Source organism: Pezoporus wallicus, unplaced genomic scaffold, assembly GCF_028554395.1.
Source record: "Pezoporus wallicus isolate ANWC-B61680 ecotype Strahan unplaced genomic scaffold, APGP_CSIRO_Pwel_v1 contig_5863, whole genome shotgun sequence".
Classification (NCBI taxonomy): Eukaryota; Metazoa; Chordata; class Aves; order Psittaciformes; family Psittacidae; genus Pezoporus; species Pezoporus wallicus.
The window spans coordinates 851619-872209 of NW_026635152.1; the positions used below are offsets into that span (position 1 = coordinate 851619).

At 49.8% G+C, this 20591-nt stretch overlaps 2 protein-coding genes across 2 annotated transcripts; one reads left to right on the plus strand and one right to left on the minus strand.

The window, feature by feature from the left end:
- Positions 1–3866: 3866 nt before the first annotated feature.
- On the minus strand, positions 3867–9860 carry SRSF3 (serine and arginine rich splicing factor 3). Its single transcript, XM_057405069.1, has 6 exons — positions 9702–9860; positions 8694–8901; positions 8034–8168; positions 5816–5854; positions 4964–5050; positions 3867–4715 (listed from the first exon to the last, which is right to left on the minus strand). The coding sequence occupies exons 2-6, from the start codon at positions 8897–8899 to the stop codon at positions 4688–4690; spliced, it is 495 nt and encodes a 164-aa protein (XP_057261052.1). The 5' UTR covers positions 8900–8901; positions 9702–9860; the 3' UTR covers positions 3867–4687.
- Positions 9861–18363: 8503 nt separating this feature from the next.
- Positions 18364–20396, plus strand: LOC130596962 (parathyroid hormone 4-like). Its single transcript, XM_057405079.1, has 2 exons — positions 18364–18842; positions 19688–20396. Exons 1-2 carry the CDS (start codon positions 18754–18756, stop codon positions 20088–20090), a joined length of 492 nt encoding a protein of 163 aa, XP_057261062.1. The 5' UTR covers positions 18364–18753; the 3' UTR covers positions 20091–20396.
- Positions 20397–20591: the final 195 nt, after the last annotated feature.

Consider the following 20591-nt stretch of genomic DNA (forward strand, 5'->3'; position numbering starts at 1 on the left):
CCCATAGCACAGGCTACCTCCAGTGCTGCAGCAGCGGGGGAAAGGCCGAGCATGGAGCTCCCTCACCAGGGAACAGTGCCCAGTACCGAGGGGCAAAGCTGCAGCTGCGCAGGGGGCAGATAATGGTCCTGCCACAGCTGGTGGGAGCGATCCCCAAAGTGACACCGCGGGGACACGGTGCCCCACGCTGATACCACGGCTCCACCCTGATACTGCGGCCCCCGAGGGAGGGTGGCAGCTCACCAGGGCCATGGTGCATGGCTGCAGGGGCAGGCTGCTTTGTGTGCTCGTGCCGTTGGTCCATCGCCCCGTGTCCGCCTGCTGTCCAGCCAAGAGGACATGAGAGTCTGACTGTGACTATAGCAGGGTGAAGCCCGGGGAACCACAGGGAGGGTGTGGAGTAACAGCCCTGGAATCGGTGGCACAGTTGAGCTGGGAAGGATGCACACGCTTCCCAAGTGGGATGACTCCCACTGAAAATCCAACAGCTGAAATTCCCCAGAGGAGCGGGCAGAGCCGCCGCTCGGCTCAATGTGGGGATTTGTTCAGCTAGGAGTTATGTCAGCTCCTAAATTATTAAATAATAGCTGAATGAATCACTTGGGAACATAGCGTTCCTCTTGCACAGCCCATTTTCGATGTCTGCAGCTCGTGTTTATTTTAATCACAACAGTGTTTGGTTGAAGTTACAGAATGTAACCAGCAGCAAACCTGCAGAAATGAAACAGAAAACAGAGACAGTGACAGGACTTCTAGGAAGCCAGAGCGCTTCTTGCATGGGCTGGGCTGCTGCACCTCCAGCTCCGCTGCGCTCCAGGGTGGCCAAGCCAAAACTGCCTTGGTTTTGTTTGCTTTTGCCTGGTTTTGGCAGGTCAAGGTGGGAAATTGGAGCTCTTTGTGTGGGAACCCAAGGCCCGTGTCTTTGTGGCAGGTCTAGGGTGCTACATGGGATGTAAGGTTGAACTGGAGCTACCGGAGATGCCCTTTGGTTTGCAAAGGGGGTTGACGCTCCAGTTTCTGCACTTCTCTATCTGAGCAGCACCAGAGGAGGGTGATTCCTGATGCAGCTCACGTTTTGGGGTGGTATTTTGAGGGTCTGACTTGAACATGGGTGTGGGGACAGTGGTTGAGGCCAGAGGAAACAGGAAGAAGTTTGTCCAACGTTCAACTGCTTTGTGGATCTTTGTCATTGCGGGGCCATGGGCTGGGGAGCCAAAGAAAGGAAAACTGGAAGTGGGGATGATACCAGCAGGGGATAAAAGCTGCAGAACCTCGGTCAGTGGCTTCCAGGGCTGAGTTCTGCTGGCAGGTCCCTCCGAAACAGGAGCTGGTCAGAGATAAGAGGTGTGACCCACCCTTCCGGGTGCTGCGGGGAGGTTCCAGCGCACAGAGCAGCATCACTGCTGCCTCCTCTGACTTCAAACAACAACGGTGCAAAGGCAGCGAGTACGGAATCCATCAGGATATGTCTGAGTTCTCAGTGTGGCTGGAAACACATCCGGGCTGGGGGTGAACTGCAGCAGCTCCCCAGCAGCAGCTCAAGCAGGACTTAACTAACAAGCACTGCTGGTGCTGGGTAGGGTGGCAGCTTCACACCCATCCATGACCCGGGCCAGCTGAACCTGTCGCAGGGCTGGTGGCACACACCCCAGGGGAAGAACGAACATCTTCAACCTCTCCATTTTCTAAGTGCAAGGCACATTCTCACAATGATCTTTGTCAAAAACAAAGAGCAGCATGTACATAAAAAGGAAATGAAACCTCCCTTTCTTCGCAGAACCATTTGCACACAATGCTCTCCCCGGGGACAGTGTGGGAAAAGAACACCCTGCACATCAACAGAGGGGAGTTAACGGTGCTTAACGGCTGTGCCCATATGCTGCAGTGATGGGCGTCTGACGAACTCGGTGTTAGCCTCAGGATGCTTCTCCTGGGCAAGAGCAGGGGCAGCTGGAGCTCTCCCCGGTCACCAAAGGAGCTCAGCACCTCGGTGTGAGCACCGTGAAACCAGGCTGAGACAGTTCATGAGCACAGGCAGCAGAGATCCCATCACTGCTCAGAGCAGGGCTGGTGCTGAGCATGGAGGGGGAGCCACCTCCTTGTGCCAGGGAACCACTGGCGAGTGTGTGTCCTCCTCTGGCCAGGACAGATTGCTGAGCAGCTCTTCCTGGTCTGATGATCTGTGGGGAGATGCCAGGGACGTCCCTGGCTCCAGAACACAAACATTTATCACTCCAGTTTCAGAGTAACTTTTCAAGCAGAAGCTGCATCACTCTACCTATGGGAGCACCCCAGTGCTCCCAGGCTGGTCACCCTCTCCTAGAAGCAAACGGGAAGCCCCAGATCCACGAACGTGCCACCGCCTTGAAACCACAACACAGTAACAGCTCCCTGCGAGAAGGGCTGCTCACAGCCAGCGCTTACACAGCTCCCATCTTCCTTTAGAAGCTGCTGACTTTGCTCCCCACCTGACTGCTGTACAGAAGCAGTCACCTGCTGGGAAGCAGCAGCTCTGCTTCACACCAAGGTCCAACTGCTGCGTTCGTCTGAGGAGTAAAACATGAAATCACAACCCCAGAACGGAATCACCACCCGCTTCCCTGCCGGGTACTGCCTCCTGTACTTCAGCTTTCCTGCCCTCGTTTCTGCAGGCTGCGTCCCTCCACACCACGTAACCACAAGAGGAATGGCGGTGCTGGTGCAGCCCTTCCAGGATCAAACCCTGCAGGACCACGGGTTAAAGCCGGGAACGCAGCTGCACACAGCACATGACATCATCCCAAGCCTTTCATGTGGTGCCCGCGCTCCCGGAGCAGCTGGGCCGCCGGGACCAAAGCCCCTTGGGAACCAGGATTCCCACTGCAGGTGAGGCCGCCCTGACCCCTGCTGGGGAACCGCGACAGTGCGGCCACGGCTCTGCTGCGAGCCCGGCCCAGCCTCGTCCTCCACGGCCTGAAGGGCTGAGATCCTGTGTTTGTGCAAGGGTCGGGGATCGAGGGCCGTGCCTGGCTGCACGCAGACCACCTGTGTTTAAGGGACAGCAGTCTGGGCCGGGGGCTATTAAACTGGTGGTCAAGGGACTCACCTCTAAGACCACTGATTCCTACCGTAAGTAGTACAAAACAGTTAAATAAGGAATAAATCAACATGCTCTACCCCAGCAGGCAACGCAGTCACACCTCTGCCCCAGCTGCTGACAGTGAACTAGACCTTGTCCGCACACCTACTTCCATAGCCCCTTTCCAAGCAGCACAAGGAGTAGCAGCATTCCATCCATCAGAGACTTGTCTTGATCTTGTCCCAGCCTAACCACTACAGAGGAAATCAAGCCACACGGCCGTTCAGCATGACAGATTTAATCTACATGCACATGATGTAAATGGATGCAGCTCATCTTCTATGTGGATACTGCGGGGGAAAAAAAAGAGCCAAGAGGCAGTTTGGGAGCCATGACCACACTTGAGCCACACTGTGGGGTTTTATGATCCAAGGGAAAACTTCACACAAAGCTTCAGCTCACAATGCTGCTGGCTCAAAACTGCCATGTGAGGAATAGCTCCTGTGTTACCAACCCACATCCAGGACACCAAAACCATTGTGAACCTCTGAATCTCCAGCTGGTTTTCCAAGTCAGCATCCCAGAGCTTGCCAACAGATTATTAGTCAAGCCAGCATTACCTAAGCTCAGTTTGGCTGCATCAGTAATAGTAGTATTAGGCGCTTGTGGCAGTGACCAGCGTGTGACACCTCACTCCATCCCACAGGGCACAACTTCATGTGCATCCACAGTTGCATCCCAAGCCCCCAGCACCCATTCTGTGATGCAAGTGTATATAGCAGGTACTCATCAAATACTGAACAAGAAGTTGTAACCAAAACTTTAATCCCAAGGATCTCACAAAAGACATTTTACAAGTGACATGAAAATTCTTGTACAGTAAAGAAATGTTTAAATCATAGCTTTCCCAATGTACCATTACACACCCAAGACATCCACTCCAGTTGTCAGTTCTGCTGTGTATTTGGTCTGTTCAGAGGTTCTGGAATAGATGGGCAATCAGCAATCACCTAGTTGAGTACTCTGACATAAAGTACAAAGTCAACTGACCCTACGGCTACAAGTTTATATTTCACAGCATATAAAGCAGCTCTGTTCCAGGTAATGGAAGTCAGAACCAGAGCTCTGGATACAGCTGCAGCTCCGTCATTCCCTCCACACACTCCCCGCTCCTGACTGTTTGACAACTCTCTATGAAGCATCTACATCTTTTTCAGCACAGACAGACACCGCTCCCGGCCACACTCACACAGTGAACACCTCTTCCTTGCCCCCCTCCTCCCAAGAGCTGAACCCTAGCACAACCCCCACGCAGCACATCAAGACCTGAAGCATTCTTCTACCCACGCAACACACACTGCCTAGACTCGGCACAAGCACACCCCATGTGTAATGGTACATTGTAAAGGGCGTATTACAAATCATATGATCTGCTCAGAACCATATACAGATTCACATCTTTACATTTGCCACCTGTTACAAGATACAAGGAACAAAGCGAGTTCAACAGCTAAAACATTTTAAAAATGCACCAAGCTTTATGAAGTTTCAAAACAAAACAATGTTCTGTACATACTCCTCCTGGCCTCAGATCTAAGGGCTTCCTGTACACAGCTCCTTCTCACAGTCTTATTTCCTCTCGTTTGACCTGGAACGACTGTAGGAGAGGAGACATGTTAGTGCCCAGGTGCTGAGAGCAGCAGTTTGCTTTGAAGCCCCCAACCCAAATTGGAGGAGGACATTTACGCATTTCAAAATATCCTTTGCTTAATAAAACTGAGTCTTCGAGGTGATGAACCTCCTAAGATACTGTAGATGATTCTCCACCACAACCTTCTCCAGTAGTCCCAAGACACGGAAGCATGCATTTTCCATATTAAATAGCCATTATAAGACTCATCCTACCTGCGAGACCTGGAAAAGGAACGAGAGGGCTTGTGGTTCCTCTCCCGTGAGAGTGACCGCTCTCTTCTTCTGTCTCTGGAGAGGGACCTGTTGAAGATTACAATGCAAAATGACTACCCCATCAAAGCAAAGCTGAATTACCAAGAGCAGCTTCCCTTCAGTAAGTGAAGGGTTTGAGTAGTTAAAACTTCTTAAAAACCCTTCTGACTACTCAACCAGAGAAACCTGTTGAAGGTGATGCTATCTGCCTTCAGGTTTGAATAATCAGCTTCAGCATCAACTCCTCTGCAGCAGCCTGTTCAGAGTGTGACTGTGAGCACAGGCACCTCTGCTAACATGCTGTGACCATAGCATGTACACAGCAATGACACATCCTGTACAGCAATGCTCCTCCTATGCTACAGCAATTTAGGAAGCTGCAGAGACCCCAGTGCGACACCATGTTACACCACTGTCACCTAACAGCCTGCAGTGTGACAGCAGAACAAGCTCCTTGCGTTCAGCATCACCTGCACTTGCTGCTGCATCTGGCAGCAGCAGCACACCGACAGAGAAACTGATGAACTGGCAGGAGCTTTGGACAGCTACAGAACTCACTGGTTCCATTCTCTACATCCTTCCACTGACAACCCCTGTGTGGAATACACTCAGGAGAAAATTAACTCCATCCCAGCCCTGGAATCACAAGTAGCTGTGTAAATATATTAACTCCACACAGCAACATGACAGAAGCAAACCCAGTCCCTCTCCCCTCACCAAATCACCGTGCCAGCCCACGTGTTAGACTGGTTGGGTTTCTCTTTTTAAACCTCCCAGATGAAGCAGCCCATGCTGGAATTAGCTGATGCGTACCTGCTGCGGCTACGAGAGAAGCTTCTCCTTCGTGGCGATCTAGAACCAGAAAAAGAAATGTGAGGCTTTTGATCACCTTTTTTAGCATTAATGGGGTGAGGCATTTCCCAACTTGTCAAACTCCCTGTTGGGCCCAGGGAACGTGCCAAGAAAAACTGGCATCCATCATCCAGTAAAAGGCATGGAAAGATTAGGCAGTAAACCAAAGCTCAGTGTGAACAGCACGTTTCCAACCAGGAATTCACTTTTAACTAAAGAATGCTTCAGAGCAGAGTTGTCCACTGCAACACTTCCCATTTCAACTAAATACACTGCCCAGAACACCACACCAAAGTCCCACGAGTGGTTCCAAACAAAAATAGATAGCACAGAGCAAATGTTTTGGAACCCATGCAAGCCAAAAAGGTCCAGAACTAGACACAAGAGATATCAAGTGGGAAAAAAAAAAAGTGAAAATGCGCTCAGGGTCAATACTGATAATGCCATTAAGTGCTACATTAGAACTGCATATTTGTGATTGTCATTTTTAATGCCATCGAGTGTGTTTAGACTATTTTTTAATAATAAAAAAAAGAAATAAAAAAAATAACCTTAGCTTGGCCCAGTTCATCCCAAAAAGTCATTGTTTTAAGTTTTGAAAACTGTTAGTAAAACCATTTAAAGGTGATAGGATTTTTGTCTGGCAAGGAAAAGCTAGGTTGGTTAGAGCCTTATTACAAATTTAGTTTGGCATCTCACATGCAAATATACTGGTTTGTACGTTATTCACAGTGCAAGAGCTTCCATATCACCCTTAAAAGTTTTCTCAAGCAACATATGTACGTTACCACTCAATTATGCACAGCCAGCCTTTGATTGAGAAAAGTAATTACTTATAAGCCGCTTACTCCTTATTTTAACCAGCAGTAAACTGTATAAGCAGGAAAAACTTACTAGTTTTTGGTTTCAACAAGCTAGAAATGGTGAGGTGAGGCTGCCGGACTGACTGCCAAGAAGAATTTGCTGAAAAGGTTTTGCCAGATGTTGCGTTGTATTTAGTTGGTTGGCGGAGGGGGTGTTGTGGATTTTTCCTGCTTTTTTGTTAGCCGAAGGCTGCTGCTGTAGTTGTTGTGAAGACATTTGGTAAATAAACAGCTGAGCTGATTGGCCGGGAATTGGGTGGGCGGTCGAGGTGGCTGCTGCCGATTTGGTTAAGGTTGGAGAGAAGGCTGAGAGAAAACAGCATGCTCGGGAACCAAAGGGCGGTGCAACCTGACGACTGGCCATGCCTGGGTCATGTGAAACGACACCAGCCAAGCTGCATGGGGCGCGCTGGTCACATGACGCTGAAAGGGCTAGTTGACTGGCTAATGCAGACTCAGAGGGTGGTGAGAAGAGACATGATGGTGACTCTGTAACGGGTTCATTTTTATTAATAGATGGACCAAAAAAAGCATAAAAAAAATGAAAAACAAGCCATCAGTACAACCATCTAGTAGCTAACAAATACTCCTAACGTGTTATTTTTTTAAACAGCTCCAAACCCTGACTTGGGAGGACTTCACTCACCTGCAACAGGTAAATTCAGTCCTGCAAAAACCACCTTGCAGTCTTACACCACCAGACAAGGTAGTCTGGGTCCAAGAACAGGTCAGTTCCCAAAAATCCTGCTATATTTTAGAGCTGGGTTTGTAGGCCTCAAGTGACAGGATGGTCACATGAAGTTTTAATTGCAAACTACCACTAAAGTGTAAAGATTCAAGATGTTTAGAGCAACTGTTGTTACTTGATCTATTATTAAACAGCTGCCTACTTGGAAAGGATTTAAATTGCACAAACAAAGCAGAGAAACAACATCTGTATGGAAATGCTAAGCTGCTGTATGTCATGTTTTGCTATTATGGAATAAAGGAAAGGAACAGCCTAAGTTGAAGTATGGGGAAGAAAGGGAAAGTGTGACTAGAAGATGAGCAGATTTTAGGAGAAACGAGGATAAATCCAGGACAGAGGGCGCTGACTACCAACTTGCACAGTGACCTACGGACAAAAGCCAACATTCAACACAAGTTCACCTCCATTTTGTGGGGGCTTGGGGTTTTCTTTTAAGCATTTGCCATCTCCAAATTGGGATCAGATAGAGGAACGTTATCCATCAACATGCTTTTAAAAAAGCCTGCTTCTAGGATGCTACGTGGTAACAGTGCCAACAGCTCTATGAGTGTACTGTGCCCCCGGGTACCTGCGGCGGGGAGGAGGACTCCTTCTGCGGTAGTCGTCTCGAGGACGCCGGCCCCAGGATGGGGGTGGACCACGGTTCCGACTTCGCTTCTCACCGTTGGAGAGCTCCACTCTGACACGACACCCACAGAGGGTTCTGGGAAGAGAGATTGACATCCATTAGCATTGCCAGGGAGAAGGCTGCGGCCAGAGGGAACCTAGGGAATGGAGAGAGAAAAAAAGGAACAGGCAAGCACACAGCACTTTGTATGTGTATTAGCCAAAGCACACAGTATTTAGTCTAAAAGTGTTATCTCCAGCATGACAAAGGGTTTGGTCACTTCTAGAGCTTGCCATGCTGTTAAAGCAGGCACAGGAACCACAGGGAAGGTCCCTGATCAGCTTTGCCTCTTTATAGTAAGACCATCCTTAAATTAACTAACACACACCAGGAGGCCTAAGTCACATCTAACTTGGGATTCCAGCTCCAAAATGTAAAATTAACTGTTCCAATGCTATTCCTGCACTATTAAGACTACCCTTATTATCACCACATGCATAAATACTGCGTAACAAGTGTGTCAGGCCTTATTTTTGCTACTTGAAGCTTCCTAATTTAAACTGTCACTAAACCCAATCTTATTTTCACTGGGCAAGCCAAACAGTCAAGAAGCACATTTACCTTCCATCTAGTTCTCTTACTGCATCAGCTGCATCTCGTGGATCCTCAAACTCCACAAAAGCAAAGCCAGGAGGATTTCTTGCCACCCATACACTGCGCAGTGGTCCATAGTAGCCAAAAGCTCGCTCTAGTTCAGTTTTGTTGCCATTGTTTCCAAGGTTACCCACGTAAACCTTGCAGTCCAGCGGACAAGAGTCACGATGCATCGCTAGGATGAAAGCAAAATATAAGTTCATGCACTTTTAACACACACCATGTGTTTATTCACTTACAAGAGAAGTATTTCTTTTGGTTGCTTTTCTTACAAACTTCCAACAAAAGTATGGTCGGATGACAGAAATGCTGTGAAGGGGGGAAGGGTTGCGGGGGAGAGAAGAATGTTTAAAACCAAACAAAACCCCTAGCTGCGATACCGTAATCGTGATTAAATTTCAGTACTTCAGAGAATCTGGATTACTTTCAAGTACTCTATCTTTAAAGGAGTGCTTCTCTCGACCCCTTTCTCCCGCACTACGGGGGGAGGGAGGCGGGCCTGCAGGAGGACCGCCGCGTGGGAGAAGGGCTCCATTGTTCTCGGAGGCGGATCCGGAGGAAGCTGCACCGGCTGAAGGCAAAAGCAGCGCCATCTCCGGCGGAGCCACGGCGGGAACGGCCGGGGAACCCCTCCAGAGCGTCTCCGCCTCAGCACGGCGGCAGGAAGCAACGCTCCGGCCGAGCAGGAGGAAAGGCTCCACGCCACCCCCGCGGCACGTCCCGCCCCGCCGCACCTCGCCTCGCCTCGGTGGCCACGGAGGAAAAGCAGAGAGCGGGCTCTTCAAGCCGATCCGCGGCCTCCCCGGCCGGCTTCCCTCAGCGCAGCTGCAGCCACCGCCCGCGGCCCGGAGTTACAAAATGGCGGCTGCTCTTTGTTTGCCGCCACCGTGCACCGCCGCTTCCATCCGGCCCAGGCGGGAACCGAGACCACGGGTGCCGCCTTCCCCCCCCGCCCTCCGAGGTGAAGCTCCTCACCGATGCTAAGAGGGAGGGCGCCCGAAGGGAGCCCGCGCTAAGCTCGCAGCCGACTCGACCCTCACCGAGACTCCCGCTCCGCTTTTCCTCACTGGACAAAATGGCGGCAGGCACCTACCCTGTCCGCCGTTATATACGGGCAGCCCACCTCCCACGTGACGTCATGCGCAGCAAATCAGAGCGCGCCGTTCCCATGATTGACAGCTCGCCTCATCCCGCCCCCCGCCGCTCGGCCCAGGCGGTGGCGGGAGCCGAGGGACCGCTCCTTGCGCCGCGCGTCTGCCTCGGTCCGGAGCATCCCTCGGGTCATGGAATGAGCCAGGAATGAGCCAGGCTGCGAAAGCCCTTCAAGCTCATCCAGTGCAACCATTCCCAGCACTGCCAAGGCCACCCCTAACCCATGGCACTGAGGCCTCGTCTCCACGCTGTGTGAACACTTGCAGGGACGGTGACTGCAGCCCTGCCCTGGGCAGCCTGTTCCAATGCCTGAGCACCCTCTGGGGCAGGAATTGTTCCTCAGCTCCATCTAAACCTGCCCTGGGGCAGCTTGAGGCCGTTTCCTCTTGTCCCATCCCTTGTTCCTTGGGAGCAGAGCCCAGCCCCTCCTGGCTCCATCCTCCTCTCAGGCAGTTGTAGGCAGTGATCAGGTCCCCTCCTGAGCCTTCTCTTCTCCAGACTGAACCCCCCAGGTCCCTCAGCCCTTCCCCATCACACTTGTGCTCCAGGCCCTGCACCAGCTCCGCTGCCTTCTCTGGGGAATAACTTGCTCCAGAGGGGTTGCCTTGGATAACAAACCCCTGGTTTGTGTTATCAGGTCATAGTGATACCGGGAAATAAAAGGTTACCATTGTGCCTGCTTGTTTAAGCAGTTGCTGTGCTTGGTGAAGCAGAACCGTAGGAGTCAAAGTTGCTAGAACGGTGAAGCAGAATTGTAGGAGTTACAGCTGCTAGGGAGAATTGTAGTAGATAAGATTCATAAAACTTAACATTGAAGACATTCTTGTTCAAACAGTATCCATAGAAAGCAAAGGAACAAAAGATAGCCAGAGTAACATCTGCAAACTTGACAAGTTTCTGCTTTAAGGTACATAAAACCAGTTTGTACCAAACCTGAGGTTTGGACAGGAGCCGAAACCCCATTGAGTCTGCCTGAAAGCAAGAGGTTACTCGCGGTGATGAAGAGGAGCTACAGGCCTTCATCCTCATGACCCCCTAAGGACCACTACGAGGCACTGCGCAGGCGCACCAATGGGACGAATGCCAGAAAACTAATTATAATACTAGATGGGAATAGGTTTTGCATATGTATTAGGCGTGAAGCAATCTCATGTTTAGGTAGTCATTATAGGTAATATAAATGAACTGAGTGGCAAAGGAAAGGTGTGCATGCTTTTGGAGGAGCGATCCCCCATGCACCTCAGCGCTGAATAAAGCATACCTACTTTACAACTGTAACAAGTTGTGGAGTCAACCCACGTATCAATAGGAGAAACTCACCCAGGGCTGTTGCTGCAATAACTTTTCCAAATATCACTTCACAGCCTTGTCTGTAGGTTTCACCTTATTGGCTCAGGCCAGAGAAGACAAATTTATCTGGTAGAAGGATGATCAAGAATATACTTGAGTGATATTACATGTGGGGAGGAATTTTGAATACAAACTAATACCCAAGTACTGTATTTTCCAAGCAGGAACTGTGCAGAGGATGGCGTGTCAGTCTACCAAAATTCTACCAGCATGTACATAAAATAACTGGAATCAAACCAACCAGCTGGTATCATTCATGGAAATTTGCCAAAACCTTTTGCAGCATCCCTTATTTATAAGAGCCTCTTCTCAGCAAAATCCTCCCAGGAATCAAAATTGGCCAAGAGACAAAGAAACAACAAGGATTTTGAGTGTTGCTCTGAAGCAGCCTTATGTGTATGGTTAGGTGACAGTTACCTGCTTTTCATTAAAGAAATCGAATGCATTGTAATGGAAATCAGCTGACAGTCAATTTCCTGAGGCAGCACAAAGGAAACAACTGGAAGCTGAAGTGGGACTTTTCAGCCATTTCACTTCATGTCTTGAAGTGGTGATTTCCCATCCTCACCTCCCTCCTCCATTGGGGTTTGCGCCGTGGACTGGACCCTGTCTCACACCACATAATGTACAAACATGCTTTAAGTTTTGCAATAATGAATATTAACTAAAACAAAACCAAACCACACCAAACGTGAGTTAGAGAGCAACAAGCACATCACCCAAACGCCATCCGTTTTCACTTGGCATGTCACCATGACAAAAGGCAGAGGCCAGATTGGAGGCAGCTGTATTCAGCCAAAACCCCACGCCCTATTTCCACAGCTGGTTTTAGGCTGCCCTGACACGGCCACACAGCACTGGAGTAATTCAGAACTCAGCATTTGGATTGTGCTCCCAAAGATGATACCCTGAAACAGCCCTGAGCAGCATTCTATACATGTACACATACACACGTCAAAGCTCCATTCAGTTACATCACTTTCTTCCTCATTCCAAATTTATGGTGTATATCTCTTCCTTTTGCAGAAGAAAATGCCATTCATGTCCAACATCTATAAGATGTACAGAGCTTTTACATTTATCCCTCCATCAAAGGAAGGAGAGATCACTGACCTTAAAACCACAACCAGACCTACTCCAAACGGGTAAGCCAAGCCTAGGCTGAAGAGGCACCTGATGCCTCACAGTTACAGAGAAGCACAGTCACTATAACACAGCCAGACCTGAATCCATGACCAGACTGACAAGAAATACAGTGTTACAGTCAAGCTGCTATCACTGATCCAGAGATTTAAATCTCACATAACAAAATGAACATACTCCAGCCATTATGATCTGGAAGAAACCTCAGCTGTGTGAGCCAAATTTAAGGGATGCTTCAGGAGACAGCCAGTGTTTACTAAAGAACACTTCTGTCAGCAAAGAAGTTGCTCTCAAGCAAAACAAGACATTAGCAAAAATACTTATTTACTGACAGGACTCTATCTACAGAAAGGGCTTTTGCTTGGAAGTGTCATTACAGGAGCACAACAGGACTGGTCTGAAGGGACAGGCATTTTCTTCACTCAGACAAGTGCCTGCACGCAGTCGTACCTCAGCTGGCTGCTTGGGACGTTCGTGTGGATTCAGCCCATTTTCACATCCTGCCAACAGGCGAATCTTGATGAAGGCTATTTTCTGAAGAAACAGTGACTTAATCTTACAATATATCACCACCAGTTTGTGTAAGCTTGTTCTCACCATGAGTACTCTTCTGTTTACAGGGTACAAGTCCTGTTCCTTATTCCCTCACTATTAAAATACATACATTTTTGCACTGTGACAGCCTTCAGCTCAGCCTCAAACCTTAAATAAAGGGAAACAGCAGAGTGTAGCTTATATATGATAGACCTAAACTGAGACACGGTCTGCATCCAGCACAGGGGCACAGCATGTCTCTGAGACTCAGCACTGGGGATTAGCTAGCACAAAGTCCATTTGCTTCAAGGACAGACACGTCATTTGGTGACTCTTAGTTCCTCAGCAGTCATCCCCACCTTTCCATGTGTGAGCCTTCCGCTGTTGTTGGGGTCCCACCTCTGCCACATCTATGGGCTGGGTGTCGATCACCACCTTTGCACGGTGGCAGACTGAGGCAGGCTCTCCTCAGGACCAGTACACCACTTGCTGGCACTACAGAGACATAAGAAATCCAAACCAGACATTGGTGAGTTTGGTCCCTTAGGAAACACCTTCTTAGTCCTACAGACATTAGCAAGTGGGCATCCCCTCTAATACAGCCTGGGGACAAGAGAGCTGATCCACAGGTAACCTCAGGGCTCCCTGGCTGCTCAGGCAGGATTCAGGGCTGCCCCAACTCACCTGGCATTAGCACCTACCTGCTCACTTGGCCCCTGGCCAGCAAACCCAGGTTTGGGTGCTGGATGGCAGCATTCCCCTCTCATTCTCCCCAGAGAGCTCCTTTGTGAGGGGCAGCCCCAGGACCCTGGAAGATGCCTCTCCTTGTACTTCGGTTTGCTTTTAGAATCACAGAACGGTTAGTGTTGGAAAGGACCTTAAACCCATTCTGGTTCTGCTCAGTTGAGGTTCTCAGCATGGTGCTCCAGCCATGCTGCAACACCGTGGACCCAGGGGTAAGCTCAGAGAGCCCTGTGGGGGTTACAGCAGCAGCACAAAGGGACTTGAGGATTTGTCTCAGCTTCACCCGAATTTGTTTTGCATGCAGAAAATATTCGGGACGCTATTTTGGGAAGGGAAGGGTCAGCACCAGGCTTAGCTCCAGGGCTGGCTCTGCAGGACAGAGCCCCTTCCCCTCACTGCTGTGTTCAGGTAGAGCTCAGGCAAATCTGCCTTGGAATAAGAAAATGGAAAATTACCACCGAGCCTGACTCACTGCTGTGCAGCTGATTCTAATCCCCAGGCAGACGGGAGTTCTCTCTGGGATGATGCAGTATGGAGTGGATTAGGGCAGGATTTAAAGCTGCCCATGCAGCCCTGCACAGCATCACACAACAGTGGTTTCTTACATCTCTGCACTGCGTGCGACTGCCCCCCCAGCATTAAGGTGCTGCTACAAGGGCACCCAGAGCGAGCGGAGACCGGCAGCCCGCTCTTTAGGAGCTGAATTTCAGCTCTCTCAATGGTTACCGAGGCGCTTGTGCTGCTCCTTCCTCCCGGGGCGGGGCCGGTGAGACCCCGCATTGACACGGGGGCAGCGATGCAAAAAGCCCTGCTGGGCTCCGGGTGTGCTGCGAGGGGCGGCTTCCCCTCCCCGCATCAGGGAGGCCAGGACGGGAGCACCCGCTGAGCTGCCCGGGGGAGCTCCGTTTGCCGTCCCGGTGCGGTCAAACCGCTTCCTCCGCGCAGGGCGGGAGGGTTTGGGCTGAGAGAAAAGGAACCCGACAACAACAAAGCCCATTTGCACACGAGGGAAGCGCGGAGCCTTCTGCAGCCCCCGCGCCCGTTACTGGTGAGGAACGGAGAAGAGCACGTGGAAAACAAGCATCCGATCCGGGGGTCCGTGCCCCCGCAGGCAGGAGCCCGCTGATGCGGCACAGTCTGGTTAATGAAGTTTTCAAACCCGAGGGAAAAGGATCCCCTGGCCCCAACGAGGCTGTTTGCACTCTGGCTTTGTGCACATTGGCTTTGCTTTCTGCGCCCTCCCCCTATTCCTTCTTCCCCCTCAACGGGGCCTCCGGGCTTTCTCTTCCCTTTTCATGGTCTGCAGCAAGCCCCATTCCCTTCCTCCCCCACCTGGCTCCCAGGGGAAGAGGCCTGGAAACAGCAAAACAAAAGAATCACTCACTGGGAAGCGGTGACTGGCACAGCCCTGCCTTGCTCAAACACTCCTGCCTACAGGGGACTGCACAGCAAAGCCACCCTCTGATGCGAAGTGAGGCCTGAAGACCGGGAAAAGCCACAGGGTGGGAGCGAAGGCTTTGGAGCAAGGCTGAAACCATTGGAGGCTCCAAATGTGCTTTGAGGAAAGCCCCAAGGTAACACAGTCCCGACATCCCTGGCACAATGGGCTCTCAGTCTGCTCCACGCTGCTCAGGCTCTCGCAGAGATTCATCTGTACCAGCTAAAAATACCACCGGGAGCTGCTGTTTGTACAGTTTCTTGCTGTGACATTAGCAACGTTCCCATAGAGTTGGAAACGTTATCTGCTGCGTGTGTGGCTGTGGGATAAGCTGAGCAATCAACACGGTTTATACTGTCTTTAGAAAACGTTCTTGCTGCTGACTCCAGGCTGTGTGGTGTAGTTGACATGCTGGAGGGAAGGAATGGGATCCAGAGGGACTTTGACAGAGAGATGGGACCATGAGAACTTCATGGAGTTCAAGGCCAAGTGCAAGGTCCTGCCCCTGGGTCAGGGCAATCCCAGGCACAGACTGGATGGAGCAGCCCTGAGGAGAAGGACTTGGGGTGTTGGTCGATGAGAAGCTCCGCAGGGCCCAGCTTCAGTGTGCGCTTGAGACCAGACACACCCCACACCCCCCCTCTTTGTGCTGGGCTGCACCCCCAGAGCATGAGTGGCAGCTCAGGGAGGGGATCCTGCCCCTCTGCTGTGCTCTGGGGAGACCCCCCTGCAGTCCTGATCCAGCTCTGGGGCAGCAGCACAAGAGGGACGTGGAACTGTGGGAAGGAGGCCAGAGGAGGCCATGGAGATGCTGCGAGGGCTGGAGCAGCTCTGCTCTGGAGCCAGGCTGAGAGAGCTGGGCTGGGGCAGCCTGGAGAAGAGAAGGCTCCTGAAGGGGAGACCTGAGAGCAGCTCCAGTGCCTGAAGGGGCTGCAGGAAACCTGGAGAGGGGCTTGGGACAAGGGATGTAGGGACAGGCCAAGGGGAATGGCTTTAACCTGCCAGAGGGGAGACTGAGATGAGCTCTTAGGCAGAAGCTCTTCCCTGTGAGGGTGCTGAGGCGCTGGCACAGGGTGCCCAGAGAAGCTGTGGCTGCCCCATCCCTGGCAGTGTTCAAGGCCAGGTTGGACACAGGTGCTTGGAGCAAGCTGCTCTATGGAAGGGGTCCCTGCCCGTGGCAGGGGTTGGAGCCGGATGAGCTTTAAGGTCCCTTCAACACAAACCAGGCTGGGATTCTATGAGATATTGCAAATTATGGAAATCAATCTCTGGAGCATCTTCCCTACCATGCTGCTGATGCCCTTAGTCTTTGCACAGATGCTTCTCAAAGATAAATCGTAGCTGCAGCACAGCCTCTCCTCACATACACCTCTCAGGGACATGTTACAAAATCACAACCAAGGTTATTTTGACTACTTCCAAGTCCTTGGGTAGGGAGAAATACCCGGTGGAGGAGTGTAAATGAGGCAACGTGGTTTGGCCAGCACAGAATGCGTCAAGTGCCCATTTACAGACCCCATGTCAGTGTCTCTGTTCTGTCAGGAGGCACTCACATCACCGTGGGATTAGTTCTTCCTGCAAAGAAGCCAATAACTGCATATGGTGAAACCCACTGCATGGAGACTCAAAAAGTTCAAGGATGAATTAGACTACATGTTTTGGACACGACTTTGGCCAGTGCTCATTAGTCCTTGCAGATGTAACTAAGAAACCTTGTTTTCATGGGCCAATATTCAGTGTAACTGCAGCGTAACTGCTACCCTGGAAACCAAGATGTGAAGCAGGCCCCTGTTTTACCAGCATTTAATAAATGTCATCTTTAATTGGTAATCTATTTCATTCTCTTTGATGAGTGACACTCCTTAACTCACGTAAGGAAATCAGGAACATTATTTGATCGCTCTGAAATAGCAGGGCTCAAAATAACCCGTCCTCAGGAATATAATCAAAGCAATTTGTTGTCCACAGAAGCTGTGAGAAGGGAAGAGGTTGTGTGGGCACTGTCTGTCTGGACAACGTGCCTGCATTCACGTGGGACTGGGCTGAACAGGAACGTATGGCTGAGACTATGTGAAAGGAATCAGTAGCTTCGGGTAACACTAAATCAGCTTCCCAATCTTTCCCCCAGCCATGACAAATACATTCACTTTCTTTTACTTTGAGAAACAGGAACCAGTCCTCTTTAAGTAGTTCTTAGGCCCAATGGTCCAGCCACATCTTGAGTATCCAAATCCTATTGCAGTTACCTGGTTAGAGATTGTGAAGTGAGCCTCAAGCCTCACACACACACGACATCAGCTCCTGGGGTTTCAAAGCATTTGGCTTTTTGCCTGAGCGTTTGGCAGTTGCTGACTGTATGACTACTGACACTACAGAGCTCATTGGTATTGCTGATTTAGATTCCTCCTGTGCAACTTTAGTGTCCTATGAGTAAGTCCATGAGGACAGCAGGGCAGGGGGATCTCTTATACATAGCACAGACATTTTTCCTGATGAACCCTGCAACAACAGGTTTGAATATGCCTTTTCCATCACCTTGGAGCACAGGAACACTGTGTTAGAATAAAAAGTGCTCACAAGACAACATCCTGGGTTCAGGAGAGACAGCAAAGGAGTAAGAAAATGTCCATAAACGTGTGATCTTTCCCTTAGTCACAACTGAACAGAACATGTCAGAATCCAGGATTTATTCTCGCTGGAGTCAGGGAGCTGTCTCATTTCACTGCCATGAGAGGCAAGGTCTTAGTCACACTGTGCTGTGGAGCTCATGTCTATTGTTTCTGTGGTTTCTGGGCTGCTATAAAAGCAGGTGAAAGGCACTTGGTGTCACTGCAACTGGGAGGTTGTGACAGGACTGGCCAGGAGACAAGTCTGCAGGGCAGAACCTCCCTGTGGGCTCTGCAGGATCACCAGTAAGTAGCTGATGTTACTTTTGGAACTGGAAGATGCTTTTTAATTCATAGCTTACAATAGGAAAGTATCTCTTACCTACTGTGTATCAGCAGGAGTTCTACCTTAGCATAACCTAAAATACCATCCACACACATCTATGTGTGTATTTATGTGTATATGTCTGTATTTAATACAGCTATCTTTACTCAGAACTAATATCCATTTGTTACTTTATATCTAGTTTAATGTGGACATACTGTCCAAGGAAGTGAGAAATTAATGGAGTAAATGTATAGGAACAAGCCAAATTTTTACACCCAGGTGTTTAATTTGCCTTTCTATGCAGTCATTGAGAATTCAGCATTCAAGTGAGTGTAAAGAAAAGCCATTTGAGGAGCAATGCTGATCTTTGTGTTAAATTTCTGCTAAGTTTTTTGTCTTGCCAGTTCTAAATGAAATAATCTCCTTTGCTTGCCAATGGACATGAGTGGGAAATTGAAAGGCAGTACTGGAAAAGGAGAATTAGGACTGTTAGCAAGGAAATGAGAACTATACTGTGAAATCTGCTCATTTTTCACTGGTTTGTGTTACGTATCCACACATCTGATGTTCTGTGAGCTCCTGGGGTGATGTACCGCAGTACAATGCTCCACTTCTACCAGTGCTTCAAGGCTGGACTTCATTTTGTCAGGTGAAAGAAAGACTAGAGAATAAAAGATTTGGATCATACTGTCAGCTTCTTGTCCCGTGGAGCAGGTTTGAAGAAGAGAGAAGATGTTCCTGCCCCAGAGATCTCTGCAGGTGGTTACACTATTGGCAGTTCTTTCTTTTACCTGTTTTGCAACATGTCAAGACACTGCAAAGTAAGTAAGCACTATCATCCTTTTACTTAATATCATTAGAGCTCTGCTTGCCTTTGATTTAATGGGCTGTATCCTGACTGCTCTCATTTAGTCCAGAGTGGAAGAAAATGCTTATGTATTCGATGCAGAAACATTTTACATTGCTCTCCATGCAGTATAAAATTAGACCAACTGCATTTTAGATGTGGAACGCTCACCACGTTTCAGTTGATGCCTTTCAACACAGTGTAACAAACCATGTAAGGCTGCTCAGCACAAGCCATGGGAATGGCACATGCTCAAATTCCATATTTAGGTTCCCATTCCAATGTGAATCTGCAGTGGGAGCCTATAGCTGCAGTTGGGTGTTACCTAAGAAGCCCCAGATCCAGCAATATTTGCATCCTGGAATGAGCCTGTCCTCCTCAGTCAATATATGGCTCAAAGTTTTCGGTATATCCAAAGAAAATAATGAGGTTCCCTGCCCGTGGCAGAGGCTGGAATGAGATGATCTCTAAGGTCCCTTCCAACCCAGCCCATCCTGGGATTCAGCATTTCATGGGCCCCACTGATTCCAGTTAAATTACTCCTGACTTACAGCTCTGGAAGGAAAGAAAACCTGTCCATCCTAGAACGCTGAGGTCACGAAAAGGGAACTTAATTCTGGTATTTAAATCTCTGATCCCAAATTTAGGAAAGACCAAATCTCTAAGAGCCATTTTAAGCCTCCACATCATGGGCAGGCACTACCAGTGCTCCTTCCTCAGCTTGGAAAAGCATCTAAGATTGATGGCTGCAAACCACGTTTGAAATAGGAGCATAGATCTGACTGTGCCTGCTTCCTCAATAACTGTTTCTTGTTTCAGTAAACGAGCAGTGACCGAGCACCAGCTCATGCATGACAAAGGGAGGGAGTTTCAAGGGCTGAAGCGCCTGATGTGGCTCCACAATGCCCTGGGCAGCGTGCACACAGCCAGCAGCAGGGATATTTCCCTTTCAAATGCCATGTGGGATTCACCAAAGAGCCAAGATCCCTCAGATCTCTACAACAGCATCAACAGGGACAAGACTTCAAGCCGGATGAAGCAGCTGCTGGAGCTGATGGAAAAAGAGCAGGGCTTCCCCCCGTTAAAGCAGCTGGATTTGCTGCAGTCTATGAAGAGCCCAAAGGGTAACTGGAACCTGCAAGAGCTTTCCGACCTCCTTCCAGTCAAAGAGCTGGGCGGCGGGAGAGATCCTGGCAGCCAGGCACAGAACTATTCCCACTAGCCTCAATCCTCAGTCTCTCCATCCCTTCAGACGTGTGATGGTGTAGGGAAAGGCTCTGGCATAAAGGTGAATTGCAGAAGAGAAATAAGATCCATGTGTTCCCCTAAGGACCCCGTGATGTTGAGCAGAGACCCTCACAACCACTCAGGTTCCCTCCCTCGCAGGCTGTCCAAGCACTGGGACTGTGATGGGTTGTCATGGACCCAAAATGTCTCCTTCATGGCAGGGCCCTCCCTGATTCCTGTGGCCGCTCTCTGGAGCTCTCGCAGCCCACACACAGCAGGATGTTGGGGTCATTCAGCTGCGTGTTCACCGGCTCTCTTACAGTCTGATATTCTGAGCCCTGAAGCAGCAGTTGCCTCCTCACATGGACCCTATTTCGCTGCCCTGCTCTGCAGGAATAACACTTATTCTTATAAACTTCTTATACTTTAAGTCCAAAGTTGTTTCTCCCCCTTCTTCTTCAGAATTTAGAACATTTTAAGCCTCTCACCTCTCAGG